General features: G+C 38.2%; 1 protein-coding gene across 6 annotated transcripts in view; it reads right to left on the bottom strand.

Moving 5' to 3' along the window:
* NOL4 (nucleolar protein 4) overlaps window positions 1–15,696 on the bottom strand; it is a 271,342-nt gene that overhangs the window by 35,582 nt on the left and 220,064 nt on the right. For all 6 annotated transcript variants that reach the window (XM_054020557.1, XM_054020559.1, XM_054020558.1 and 3 more), the window contains one exon: window positions 3,008–3,121. In XM_054020557.1, the coding sequence (XP_053876532.1) occupies window positions 3,008–3,121 (114 nt within the window). The remainder of the gene's footprint in view (window positions 1–3,007; window positions 3,122–15,696) is intronic.

The following is a 15,696-nucleotide window of genomic DNA, read 5'->3' as shown; positions in this document are numbered from 1 at the left end:
TGCATTGCATTTCACCACAGGTGCAATATGGCCCGTAAGCCAGTTTGATACTGACTCAGGGAAGATCACCCCATTGGTAAACATGATCCTTCAGTGGCACAGAGGCTCTGATGATGCCATATTCCCTCCCTGCTGCAAAAGAAGAAGGTTAAAAGGGCCACACTGATTTTCAGCTGTAGTTTTGGCCCCTCATGCCCATTTGCAGTCAACCTAAATTAGAGAAGCCCTCAGAACATAGGCTGGAAGCAATTCCATCCAAAATCCAGCCCAGGGGTCTGATCCTGAACGGAGATGAGGCAGGACCAGGGTAGTGTAAAGGTGAGGTATGTACACCACCTCCTGACCTGGGCTCCAGGCAAATCAGCTAGACTCCACCATCTTGTCCGTAATCTTTTTTTTCTTGGGGCAGTTATCAGTGTACAGCGGGATAAATCCATGTACTTGCAACATATAAACACTAACAGCTGGATGACTAACACAAATTGAAATGACAATACTCTGAAGTCAGATAATATTCATCTCATATGTAAATCCTCTGCACTTATTCAGGTTTCAGACCAACCACCTGAGCCTAACCTCAAGGTAATCTAGATGCATTCAAGCTAAAAAGAGCAGTTGGGTAACATCTAACACAGTCAGACAGCTAAGCATTATAGCCCAAGCTACCATGATCTAGTAAACATGTTTGTATTACTTGCAGGAAACAACTCCACAACTGACTATGCTTTAATATTACACATTCAAACATTATGGAAAGATGCTGGTCTCTCCATCGGTAAGGTTGAAGCTAGTTTCTCATTATGAGCCTGATTTTAATAAATCACATATTTTACTACCTTATTTTCGAAAATTGGATTTTTACATGGAGGGCATTAGGGCTTCAATCTAGCAAAGCATGAAAGTAGTCACATGGCTTCTCCCATGCTTCATGTTAAGCATAGGCTTGAGTGCTTTTCTTTATTAGGGCCACATTTATCATTGTCTTTGTCAGAATACAGCAAGGAAGTTGCTCATAAAATGAAATATTTGTCACCGTCACACAAAAGAGTACACAAAGAGAACTTGCATCTTTATGGTGCCAAGATGGGGGATTTTTTTTTCTTCCTAGTGGATAAAATGTTACATGTGGATACTATAATAAAGCACTTAAATACAAAAGATAGAGCATTTGAGGTTGATGCCTTCTCTTTTAATATCTGGGAGTGAAAGTAATTAGTATCATCAACAATTCTGTTTGTCTTTAAGAAAAATTAAATAACTAAAACCAATTTGGGGTTACCTTTGATTTGACTTTTGCATTAGATCTTTTCATTGACTTAAACTGTTGTTGGGCTGATTAGGCATCAAAACTGTTGTTGAAATTAACACTGTTTACCAAATGGTTTTTAAAATACTTGTCTTGGAAGGCAAAATATTTTAAACCCTCAAACTACTATTTGAGATTGGTATATAACAGTCCCAACAGCCTGTTATGGGGCACATTGTGCCTGAGGGGACAGCAGGGTCAGAGAGAACAGAGTTCAAGAAGTCACCACCACATATGCCCAGTTAGGGGCCAGGCACAATCCCAGTCCTTGTGCTCAGGGAGTGCAAGGACTCTGTAATTCTAGCATCAACAGTGGTAGGACTCCCTGAAGTATGTGGGGAGAGGCAAGGAAGGGTACCCGCCACTCTCCACATCTACTAGTGGAGGTGGGTCCATGCAATGGGAAATGAATGCTCACTCTGAGAGGCAATATACCTGCCTCAGGCAGTTTTCAGAATAGATGGATACAAGATTTCTGCATAGCTGAATTTATATATCGTAACTATGGTTAGGATTTGCTTAGGAGTCTAAGCGAGTTAAGTGCCTAACCCCCTTTGGTTTGCAATGGGATCTGGTTGACTAACTCCCTGAGGTTCCTTTGAAAATCCCATCCCATATATTATACATATAATATATATGTATTTTACATACCTGTAACTAATCGACCTTAAGGTGTATCCATAACATTAACTGAAATGTCACAAAAGACAAAATATCATCAAAAAGACATAGCAATATACATTTCCAGACTCTTAGCTATCAGCAATCTAAGGATAATCCTAAGCATCCACTGTTCCAAGAAATGCTGTGAAGAAAGGCTACAGAAAGTAGATAAAGGCAAAATGTCCATCCCTTTGGAAAAGTCCATACAAAGAAAAAGTTTATCAACCATGAGTTTAAGTCAAGTTTCAATACAGTTGTGGTGTCTTTGGGCTTTTACTTTACAATATCATCAGATAAAATAAAACACACTTATTTTTTTAAATAAAAAGGTCAGACATTCACCATGATCTTGGAGCAATTAAATAAGCAAAATCTAAGACTGGCTACCACTTTGATTTTAAGAAGTTGGAAAGGAAGCATGATGTTTCCAGCAAATAAAAGGCAAACAGTTAAAACTCTAACATACAGTATACTACATACTGAATAACATAAGAATAAAATAAGATAAATATTGATATGAATTTTAAAAGACTGATTTACAAGAGAACTGACAGTACAGTAGTTTGGGAAATATCTCAGTAACCTTTCTACTAAAAACAAATAGGTATTTCCACCCTTCATTATATTTATAAATTCACACACAAAGGAAGATTATACATATATAAATAATGTTAAGTATAATTGTATAATTGTATATACATATATATTTTATGCATGTTCTGTACATTATGTATATTATTTGTATATATAATATATACACATACAATACATAAAGTACACAACTATTACACACAGATGTATGATAATCTCTTTATCCATCCATTCACACTAGATATGCTCAACACATTTCTAAACACCTACACAATGTAATTACAAGGCATTTTCATGTATTTATTTAAAACAAAATCCATAGACATTTAATTATTTTTGCTAACAGTAAGTATAAGAGATGTACCACCCCTCTGCGTGATACCCTATGTAAATTACTCTCACTCCGTTAATTATAAATATGATGTGGTAGACCCCAAATAACAGTACCTGCTGTCTATCCAACCGCATTCTTTTTGCAGCATTTCTACTTTCACTCTCACAGGCTGAAGCCAGGATACTCTCTGCTACTGCTGAAGTAAGGTGTGAGGGAATAGGTCGTGACTAAGAAAGAGAAAAAAAAAACAAAAAAATTATTACTAGGATAATAACCAGACCTGCTGTTTCCTTATCGGAGCACACAAAACTGTCACATAGGCTGGAGAGTCCATTCATTGAAATGTAATTTATATCAACAAAAAGGGGAAATGGAAATTGTAAAGATGAAAAATGAAAACTAGTTAGAGGTTAAAGCTGCAGTTGATCCACACAGATCCATCAAAAGCGCTTTCTTTCCCCACAGCTCTATTGTCCATTGTATTTAGTCTGGCTCATTAGACTGAATTTTGAACAGACAGCGGCATATTCTCTGTGTTTCAGCAGCACCCTGGCTGTCTGATTCTTGCTAAGAAAATGGAAAAGACTTTTATCCTGTACAGCATATGACAGAGATGAGCAGTGTTTTTAAACTTGTAAAAAAAAAAAAAAAAAAAAAAAAAAAAAAAAAGACAGGGTTGAAACATCACTCAAACATAACAGATTGTCAGAACATTTCAGAGCAGTCCATATGTAATGTCATGAACATTTAAATTTCTTGCTGCAATATGATTGATGTTATTAAAATGATTTTTTTTAAATCTATATGTATTTTGACACAGTAGCATATGTCAGGCCTCTATCAATTTACGTAGCTTTCAAGGTTCCAGCTAAATTCTGAAAAACTCACATTGCTAGTTTTACAACATTTACATATTTTAGATTTACGTTGCATATACATCAAGTGAATCCTAAAGTTTTATTCGCTCTATGGTTGGCTGTGAATGCAATAAGACTTTCTATAACAATTAAATAAGGACAATCACATACTATTTGCATTCGTTTCTCTGTAATGATGTGCAAAAATCATTTCACTGAAAGATGAAGCTCATAATGAATATCTCAACCTGTTTTCTTAATTAAGCTACATACAAAGATAGATCAGAAATTTCAAGAAAATAAGCTATATGAGGATGATGCCGTACACATTGTTATGGATACAAGCACATTTTAGGGGGATAAAACATATTGGACCAGATTCTCAGCTTGCATAAATTCGTATAGCTTCCTTTCCTGCTGAGTAAATTGCCTGCCATTTATTCTCTATAGAATTTCATCAAATTTTAAGGCAACAGAATAAATATGTACCTGCTATGAAATACCACTGAGTATCAGAAACAATTTTAGGCATTTTCCAAACAAACTCAGAACAGGTTCTTTGAATTGGCATACCTGACTTCAGATTAAGAACAACATGTTACCAAGACTTCATTTTTAACCAATAGAACACAACACATCATATTTCTCAGCTTTGGCTAACTGTACTTTAACATGTAGTATCAATTTAATATCTGATATTGTACCTCCTATAATGGGTGGAATATATCCTATCTTTGCAGAGAGATGGAATGAGTAAACATCAGGGCCTGCTCCAGGGTTTTTGCCGCCCCAAGCGGCGCAAAAAAAAAAGAGGTCCTTTGCTCCGAGCGGGAGTGAGGGACCGTCCGCCAAATTGCCGCCGAGTAGCTGGACCTGCCGCCCCTCTCCGGAGTGGCCGCCCCAAGCGCCTGCTTGGCAAGCTGGTGCCTGGAGCTGGCCCTGGTGAATATATATGTCTTTTCCATCTCCAAATACTACAGACTTGATTCTCCCCACACTTACAGCAGAATAAATCAAGAGTAAAATCCATTGAAATCAGTGGTGTTCCTCTGGAGTAAAACAAATGTTAATATAAGACAAATTAGGTGTTGTGATCCTATAATAGAATATACATTCTGCCATGTCAGTCCAAAAGTCACGTTCAAGAACTTGTTTTCCCAACATAAACAATGAGTTCTCATGTATGTAGGAGGAAAATCATGTTTAAGACGAGACTTGTGTCTCTGATGTTAAATCCTGGTGTCACGGACAATCAAACAATTTTAATATTACAACACAAGTAGATGCATTTCTCTGAGTTCTAGAGCAAGGCAGTAGCCTTATTAGAAAGGGATGTTTTAATGATGTAGAACTATTGCACTAATTTAGTCTTCTAGAGTTGCTAGATTATTCAGAGAGCATCATTGCTTAACTTGGCCATGATACTTTCATGCTATGTCCCCCTATGTATTAGGTGGGAGTCTCACTATTAATACCACTGTTTTATGAACTCCTCAAGGAACACTGACTATGGAGTCTTCCAAAGGATATGGAAACAGTCACACCATGGCAAACCTGATTTCCAGAGTACCAGAAGCCAAGAGCATATATCTAGCAAATTCCTCCAGGTCAAATAGTTAGTTTGAGCGCAAACAAACATACCTCCATGTGGAGTCCTATGGGCAGATAAATGGGCCAGAAAATTACATCTCCAACCAGATATTAAAATGACTCCAAATCCTTCCAGATTACGTTCCCATAAAGGAAACATAAGTTCACCGAAACATTTGTAAAACAATGTTTTAGCCACCAGTAATATCAAGCAGTCAAGTGATCACGGACCCAGAAAGTGGCAATAATGTCTATCACCTAAAATACAAAACCTAATATTTAGCATCTGGAGAGTCACAGGAGACCTTTTAATCAGAAAACATAGTGGGTCCTGGGGGAGTAGAAAAGGGAACATTTACTGTTTGCAAGATGTGCTATTAATCCCCGCCTTTTATCCTGGTCGCTATGGATGAATCTTGGTACACTAGTGTAAAGGATAAACTGGGGAAAACTTATCAGGAAAATTCAGCGTAAGCCTGAATCATCTGAGAAACAAAAATATTATAAAAATAACACCATACGGGAGGCTGTTCAGGAGGCTAATTTAGGTTCAGATTCTGCTGATTTTAATCTGGTTGAGTAGTATCTTACTTTGGGATTGATTCAATGACAGCATTAAGTCTTTTGTTACTGATAGAACATACTTAGCATTGCTGTTTCATATATAATAACTCTTTCTGACTCAAGGCCAGGGCTTAGTTCTCTTTACACTTAACACTGGTGTAAAAAAGAAAAATTCCACTGGAGTTACACAAGTGTAAAATGAAGGAGAATCGGGCCTCCAATCTTTTTTACACCAACAAAGAGGACTCAAAGGGCTATTTTGATTCCTGTGATATCAAGTAAGACAAACTGATTCAAAATGACGAAGAAAATATAAGCTTTAGAACATGGAAGAGTGGCAAGTGAAAATATCAGTATCCTCCTTTATTTAGGTTTCAGTAATTTTTAAGATGAAGAGAGAACATTGATGGATAAAACTTGAGGAGGATCTTAAGAGCAGTTTGGTAGATAGACTCTTGAAAACTAGCATATACCTCTGTCCATCACATGACAGTTGTATTGGAAATACAGTAACTCCTCACTTAACATTGTAGTTATGTTCCTGAAAAATGCGACTTTAAGCGAAACGATGTTAAGTGAATCAAATTTCCCCATAACAATTAATGTAAATGGGGGGGTTAGGTTCCAGGGGAAAAATTTTCACCAGACAAAAAACTATATATTATATGGCTATACACAAAGTATACATTTTAAACAAACAATTTAATACTGTTCACAGCTATGATGATTGTGAAGTTTGGTTGAGGTGGTGAAGTTAGAGGGTGGAAGAGAGAGGGATATTTCCCAGGGAATGCCTTGCTGCTAAATAATGAACTAGCACTCGGCTGAGCCCTCAAGGGTTAACACATTGTTGTTAATGTAGTCTCTCACACAAGGCAGAATGAATATGAGGGCGGGCAGACAGCATAGCAGACAGAGACAGACACACACCTTGTGTGTGGGAGAGAGAGAGCGAGAGATGCACACTGCCCCTTTAAGTAAGCTGACCCACTCTTAAGTGCATTGTCTTTTTAAGTGGCTCAGGAAGTTGAGACAGCAGCTGCTGCTCCAAGCTCTCTCTGTCTCTCTCCGTCGGTGTCCCCTCCCTGCTCTATATAGAGAAGGGGTAAGTGGGGTGCAGGAGCCGGGGGCGGGGGACACCCTGACATTAGTCCCCTCTCTCCCCCCGCAGAGCAAGCAGGAGTCTCTGGGAGCAGCTCCAAGGCAGAGGGCAGGAGCAGCACATGGCAGTGGGGAGAGGGACAGCTGAACTGCCAATTGATAGCCTGCTGGGAGGCTGCAGCACAGGGAACTTAGGGGAGCGAGGAGCTGATGGGGGGCTGCCAGTCCACCCTGGTTACAAGCCCCCTTCCCCCCAGCTAGCTGCAACGGGCTGCTCTTCCTGCAAACAGTGGACAAAGCAGGTAGCTGCCAAACGACATTAGAAGGGAGCACTGCGCAACTTTAAATGAGCATGTTCCCTAATCGATCAGGAACATAACAACCAAACAACATTAACTGGGACGACTTTAAGTGTGGAGTTACTGTATCCATTTGTTCACTTGGAAAATTAAAATAGATACTCATATAACTAAAACAATAGTAATATTTTGCATGTGTATATACAATAGAACCTTAGAGTTACAAAAACTTCAGGAATGGAGGTTGTTTGTAACTCTGAAATGTTTGTAACTCTGAACAAAATGTTATGGTTGTTCTTTCAAAAGTTTACAACTGAACATTAACTTAATGCAGCTTTGAAACTTCACAATGCCGAAGAAAAATGCTGCTTTTAACCATCTTAATTTAAATGAAACAAGCACAGAAACAGTTTCCTGACCTTGTCAAATCTTTTTTTTTTCCCTTTATATTTTTAGTAGTTTACATTTAACACCCTGCTGTACTGTACAGTATTTGGGTTTGGGTTGTTTTTTTTTTTTTTTTTTTTTTTTTTTTTTTTTGTCCCTGTTACCTGATTGCCTACTGCCGGAACCAAATGAGGTGTGTGGTTGCCCAGTCAGTTTGTAACTCTGGTGTTTGTAACTCTGAGGTTCTACTGTAGTGCCTTCCATCTATACAGCACTGAGGGCAACAGCCAACTTGTGCTGAGCATGTAACACAACAGAGGAGTAAGGAAATGTTGGCCCAGAGCAAAAGGATAATCTTTCTATCCTTACACAAAAGATCACAGGTTTGGGTCTTTGGCATCTACATAGAATGGATCTTGGGTTTTAAGGTCTTCTTCAAATGACTCACATACACTAAGCTTAATGGAACTCCATTTACCGATCTCAGAGAGATGAATAGCCAAGTCCATCCCTGCAGCATTGGAACCTGTGATTCCAGGGAATTCACTCCTGATGCTTATACCACTAAGGAATATTAAACAGAGAAAGTCAATAGGAATAATTTAATCTTTATTTCTTCAATTGCAGAAAAGTCCCCAAATGCATCTTGCAGAAGGATTAAGAGTAGGGATGATACCTAGAAAAGTGTTGTTGATGGAACACTTGTGACCCATTTCTGTTATTGGGGTAGCAGAAAAATGCTCCGTACCCCCGACTAATTAAATTGCCAATATGTTGCTTCATTTTCAGGCCACATTCTGCGATAGTCGGAGGTAGCTTCAATATTGCTTCTGTCTAAAATATTATCTGTATTTAAAGAAATGACAATTTCACTATGTGAACACAAAACCATTGTATTAACCGTCCAAATCAGAACCAGAGGTTGGCACTAGCATGAAGATGCTCACTCCCCTTCATAGTCATGCACCCCCACCACGCCTTTTGTAGAAATCTTACAAAATACTGGAAGCAATATTTGCAGATTTCATTGTACAAAATTAAATTAGCTGATGGCATTGCTCTGTAACAGAGAAGGTCAAAGAACTATGGGCCTGATTTAAAACAATTTGAAGTCAATGGACTAATGGAATTTGAATCAGGCATTCAAAGATGGTAAATCAATAATCAATAGTATATTTAACTAATTAGGCATACTTTACCAGTGGAGAAGCACTGCAAGGTGGTTGATTCTTTTACTAAATTGAAACTTGAATAGCGTGGTCCTGAATCACAAAAAAATTGGCTTACCTGTGTATGCGATCTGCTTGCTTAATATAACAGATTGTCATATTTCATATTAGGGATATAATATAAAACTATTGTGCAAGTCACCCAAATATGAGATAGCCATATTCTCAGTTTAAAGTGATGTACATAAACAGTATCTTCATGGAAAACATAAATATCTTTTTTGCCATATAAATACAAACCCCATATTTCTATATAAACTAAAAATAGGCCATCATGTGTTAGGTTTAGATACAGTTATTGGTGAAAGTCTGACAAAATTTAGATAATGATTTCCTGGAAGACATTTGTTTAAACTGAAAAGGTCCAGATATCCCTTGTGGAAAAGTTTGCAATGCTACTGCACATATTCTAAACAGAGAGCTGTAGTCCGTAGGATTACTATTTTAGCACATTTCACGAGGGCTTATATTAACTTAGAGCACAAATAAATGCCTACCTTTTCATACAGAAATTTGGTCTAAGTGCTCTAAGATGTATGTTTCACAAAGGTCTGAGTCAATTCATAAAAAAGCATAGAGCTAACAATAAAGAGTGGATGAGGCATATGTGAAACCTCCTGCTCCCTGCTGAAAAACTGAACTTTAGATCAGGATATTTGTACAGAAATACTCCTCAATATTTTAGGGCAATTAATGTTGAAAACTAGAATCTCCAAATACCAGGTGACGTTACTTGTAAACACAGACCTGCGCGCACTACTTTCTCTTTTGCTTACAGACACCAGTACAAATGTATGGATGGGAATGAACCTTAAATGTTACCTTAATATAAAAAGCATATGGGCTCAAATTTTCAAAGGTATGTAGGCACCTCAAGATGCAGACAGGTACCTACTCAGATTCTCAAAAGGGCCTAGTTGTCTAACTCCACTGATTTCCCACTAGGTGCCTGTCTGTATCTTTAGGCACCTAAATACCTTTGTCCCATAGTGCACTAATTGTACTTCAGCTCTTATAATACATAGCTTAAGACTGGTTTAATACTAACACACACATTATTAGTCACAACTTTTTCACCGTAATATATAAGATCCTCTACATATTTATATTAACACTTAGCACTTATATAACACTTTTCCTATGAAAACCTTTAACTGATTTACAAGAGAAAGTAATAATCATCTTCAAATGACAGATTTTTAACCATTTTAATTGTATACTACAGAACTCTGCTATATTTACATTTTGTCTCATCTCACACTTTTTTCAGCCTACACAATACTGTGATGTCAATTAAATAGAAAAATCTCAACCGTAAGAGTACCACATAACTTATACTCACCGACATCTTGTTAAAGAATTAAGATTGCAAAGGATTCTTGAGAAATGTGTTGGGTTTTTTTCTGAAGCACTCACACACACTAGGAAGCATGCAATTCAAACCTAACACAATAGGCTTGTTTGAGCTTTATACTGTTTATAGACTGAAGTACAGTACTGCACTCTATTGGATGTACTGGTATAATTTTTATTTAGCACTAGCTCTTCGTAAAATATGAAGAATTTGATTGTCGTTTTAATGCTTGCAGCACTGTATTTTTCCTTGAATTTTGACATATTTTACTTATTCTTTCAGTCTACATAGATGCTATGATAAGTATCCAATTCCAACATCTATTAGTGAAATAAAAGAAACAACTAGAAACAACTGGAAAAAGTAAAAACCAAGGGGACTTTTGTGCATGCCCTGTGGAGGTCAGGTTATTTTTCAGTTTTCAGAAGTATGTTTAATTGAATTATCATATATTGCCATTTGATTATGACAGTGTCTAAACTACAATGCCATATTCCTGTCTGCACATAATATTTTCAATATGTACTGGGAAAAGGCTCACTATATGCTCTTTGCTACTCAGAACCCAGTTTGGTAACAATGTGCAGGAGTATGTGCTGTAGATCCCTAGGAGTAGCTCAGACTTGCAGTACGTCCAGAACAAAAAGGAAGCAAAGTCCACTTAACATTTCAAAATGGCCTACATTGCCCCTTAAGCACGCCCTGCTCCAAGTCAGAGAGGTCAAGCTATAGTAACAACCACTTGTGATGTGTTTGCAGAAAAGCATGAGGGGATAGAGGCAACCAAGTGACACATGCCAGCCAATCACAATTCTCCTCCCTTTGGTTGTTGGGGTTGCCAGTCCTCTAGGATTGTCCTGGAGTCTCCAGGAATTAAAGGTTAGAGATCTTTGGTGGATAGGGGGAATGCGTTAGACATAATATTACTGGACTTCAACCAGGCTTTTGACACAGTCCCACATGACATTCTGATAAGCAAGCTGGAGAAATGTGGGCTTGGCGGAACTACCATTAAGTAGATACATAATTGGTTAAACTGCAAACAAAGAGTAACTATTAATGGAATGATGAGGGATTGGAGGGAAAACTCAAGTAGGGTTCCACAGGGATCTCTTCTGGCTCCAATGTTGTTTAACATCTTTATTAATTACCCGGATGTAGGAACAGAGAGCATGCTGATCAAATTTGCGGGTGACAAAAAGGCTGGTGGGGGAGGGGGAGAAAGTTGCCAATACTTAGGAGGATAGGGCTATGATTCAGAGGGATCTTGGAGAACTGGGCTATAGACAACAACAAGAAATTCAACAAAGACAAATGTAAGGTGCTACACTTGGGGAAGAAAAACCAATGACACAAATACAGAATAGATGTTAGTTGGCTTGGCAGCAACACTGCTGAGAAGGATCTGGGAGTTGTGGTGGATCACAACCTCAACATGAGTCAGCAATGAGAGGCTGTTGCAAAAAAAGCAAGTGCAATTTTAGGTGGCATTAACAGACGCAAGTCACAGGATGTGATAGTATCGCTCTACTCGGTGTTGGTTAGGCGTCAGCTGGAGTGTTGTGTCCAATTTTGATCACCATTATAAAGAAAGAATGTGGAGAAACCGGAAAGAATCCAGAAATGAGTGACAAAGATGATCAAAGGGATGGAATACAAGCCATATGAGCGAAGGCTGAAGTAACTGGGTATGTTTAGCTGGAAAAGAGGAAATTAAGGGGGGACATGATAGCAGTCTTCAAATACTTGAAAGGCTGCCATAAAAAAGAAGGAGAAAATTGTTCTCTTGCCACAGAGTGCAGGAGAGGAGGCAATGGGTTCAAACTACATCATAGCAGATCTAGATTAAGTCTCAGGAAAATATTACTAACTGTGAGAACAACAGGACAATGGAACAGACTGCTGATGGAGGTTGTGGAAGATCCTTCCCTGGAAATTTTCAAAAGGAGTCTAGATAGCCATCTATCTTAGATGGTTTAGATACAACATCTTGGCAGGGGGTTATTAAACTAGAAGGGACCGCAAGGTTATCTAACCCTAGGATTCCATGATTAATATTTAATTAAAGATTATGTCATGTGATGGAACCTCCAGGAATATGTCCACCCAAAACTGGCAACCTTATCGGTTGTGCATACACAAAGGGCCAAGTCCTGCTCCAATTACTCATGAGTAGTCTCAGTGAGGTCAACGGGACTATTTGCATGAGCAAGGTGAGCAGGATTTGGTCCTACATGTTAACTGGTACTTCACAGGGGGAATGACAGAGGGGTTTAAGGATTGTTGGATGTCAGAGACCACTGACACATACAATTATATACCTACAGGTATGTCTATACTATGAGTTAGGGGTGTGATTCTCAGCTTACGTACACACACTTGTGCTAGCTCTTACCTGATCTAGCACATTAAGAATAGTAGTGTAGTCACAGTAACGTGGGTGGCAGCAGCATTGGCGGCATGGTCTAGCCATCCAGAGTACATACAAAAGGGGTTCAGGCAGTTTGCACTTGACATATCTAGCTTGAGCCACTGCTCGCCGCTGCCCACACTACCATATCTACACTACTATTGTTAGCATGCTAGCTTGATGAGAGCTAGTGCACGTATGTGCACATGAGTTGGGAGTCACACCCTTTACTCATAGCATAGATGTAGCCTAAGTGTTTGTACCACTCAAGCTGTAGTCTTCTCCTGTCACTCACTTCTAGATATAAATGAGGCGTTGATGACATACACAGTTTAGGTGGCCTAGTCTGCTGCTGCACCTCTTTGGATCAGTGCTTTGGGCTTCCATATTAACTCCATATGATCTTATGGAAAGCAGATATATGAACAATATCGGTGATTGGGAAAGGGGGTGGGAGAGGAGACAGAGGGGTTTGGCAAAGAGCCATCAACTAGACAAGAACAGATAATTAGTGCAAAGAGTACAACATGCAGGGGATCAGCTCCCCCAACTTGACTAGCCCCTCACATGGCTAGGATTCACACCTCCCTCATGGCCTGATCCAAATCATTGATTTAAATGGATTGGGCTTTCAGGCAGTAAACAGCTGGGCATCAACACTTCAAAGAGCCAGGAAACATGGAGTTTGCCTTACTTTTATTTCTTCTTTGTCTTAAGCAAATGTATTAAACCGGGCCCCCTAGGTTATACTACACATATATGTCCTAATAGGACAATACAGCTAATAAAATACTATTTTAGCAAAGAGTCTGACATGAAACCAGATCCACAATCTAAGAAAAACTAGAAATATGTCATTTTGAGCTTTTCTGTATAGCTCATCAAAACTTTTAAGTCCAACCTTTTTCTGGTGAAAAATGACCTTTTTCAAAATGAAAACCCTGTTGCAAAAAGCTTTGTTTATTTGTCTGTTTGTTTGTTTTGCTTTAAATTCTAGACCTTCATTGAAATTGACAATTTCAACATTTTGATTTTTCAGCTTTTCCCCCTGCCTCCCTTTTTGTAACGGAATAAAATAGAATAAATAATGTCTAGGTATTGGGGTTTCTTCATTTTTTTTAATTTTTCCATGCATGATTCTAACTTCTCAAAACTTCTTCAACTTTTGCAAGGTTACTGAGGAAAAATGAAACTAAATGAAACCCACATCTGAAGAAGTGGGTTTTTTATCCACGAAAGCTTATGCCTATATAAATCTGTTAGTCTTTAAGGTGTCACCGGACTCCTCATTGTTTTTGTGGATACAGACTAACACAGCTAACCCTCTGATACTTGAAATTAATTATGTTACTCAGTAGCTTTTCAAAAGTTGGAGAAGTTTTGAAATGTTAAAGTAGCAAAAAGAAAATAAGAAAATAAAAAAAACAAGTCTGATCATTATATCATCATCATCAGTTGTATTGCACTACGGGGGAAAGGGGGGGGGGAAGGGGAGAATTTGAAAATTAAAGAAATCAATTTAAAAAAATTGCAACTATCCCCAAAAAGTTTGTTTCAAATTCTGGAAAAAATTCAAAATGTCAAAAATTTTCACAAAACTGTTTTTCCATTTTTTAATAAGCTGTATTTATCAGGCTTGTTTGAACTACTCAGAGTTGCCCTTTTACTACCTTAATCCTATCATTCTCCAAGACAAGAATTGTGTGCTTTGAAAAGGCAAATGATGGGAGTGGTAAAAGATGGAACGATTTAAAAAATGGAAGCTGTCTGGTTTTTGTTGTTGTGCTGGGATGGGGTGTGCAGGGGTGGTCGCTGTTAAGGTCCTAACTGGGAGAACGTGTTCAGGCATTCTGTTTCTCCTTTCTTCCTCGTCCCTGCTGTCAAATCCATTCTTGAGCTCACATAGGGAAAGCCATTTATGATTAGCCTGTACTTGCCAGTTTGTAATAAATAAATAATAATGTGCCCTTTGATATTATTAATTTGGTCTCAGTCAGGATCAGGGCCTCATTGTGCTGGGAACTGTTTTTTCCTGTATTTTTTTCACAATCTCTGCCTCAAAGAGCTTGCAGCCTTGATCTTGCACAGTGATGGATGTGGGTGGAAAGGTCTACCCACACATATCACATTGCAGAACGAGAGCCTAAGTTAAGTCTGGACACAGCAAGTGAGAGTAACAATAGGTGAAAAGGGGAGGAAGGAGAAGGGTAACAATAACAAAACCACATAGTTACTTAGGCTATATGTGTTTTCAGATCATCTATAGGTTTGTTTCTTTTCTGAAATATAAATATGTAAACAGACATAAGGAAGCACTAGTGGTCTTCTACGTAGACTTTCCCAGGTGCCAGTTTCCCACAGACATGTAAGCAGAGGTGAGTCTTGAGAAAGGATTCGAAGGAGAAGAGTGTAGTAGCCATATGAATCAGTTCGGAGAGGCCATTCCACTTACAGAGTACTTTCCATTGGAGGACCTGAAGCAACTTTAGATATATTAAAGAACTTAGCCTTTTGATCACTCCCATGAAGTAGGTATGTATTATTAGCCCCATTTTACAGGAGGGAAAACCAAGAGAAAGCAATTAAATGACTTGCTTAACATCATAGAGCACTTCAGTGGTAGAGCCAGGACTACAACCCAGATCTCCTGATTTCCAGTCCCACTAAACAACTTCCTTCTTCATTAAATGGTAAGATTAAGAAAACACATTATCTAGTTTCAATCTTTCAATGGATTATTATAAACCAAAGAGACTGGGAGGAGAAATATGATTTTACAATTGACAAGAAATACTTTGACAATGTCCTTTTAATGGATATGTTTATGTCAGAACAAAAATGATGGTGCACATTTAAGAGCTAAATAATCAAAGGGCGAAAAGATTCCAGACATGGAAAACTCTTTTCGCTGAATATTTTTAACAGGAAACTAAGCAAATGGATTTGGGGTCCATGCAATGGTCAGCTGTCACAAGTATAAATAGGGTAACTTAAGCAATCTTTTAAAAACA

Source organism: Malaclemys terrapin, chromosome 2, assembly GCF_027887155.1.
Source record: "Malaclemys terrapin pileata isolate rMalTer1 chromosome 2, rMalTer1.hap1, whole genome shotgun sequence".
Classification (NCBI taxonomy): Eukaryota; Metazoa; Chordata; order Testudines; family Emydidae; genus Malaclemys; species Malaclemys terrapin.
Note: the sequence above shows the minus strand (reverse complement) of the source record. Positions and strands in the feature narration are given on the sequence as shown.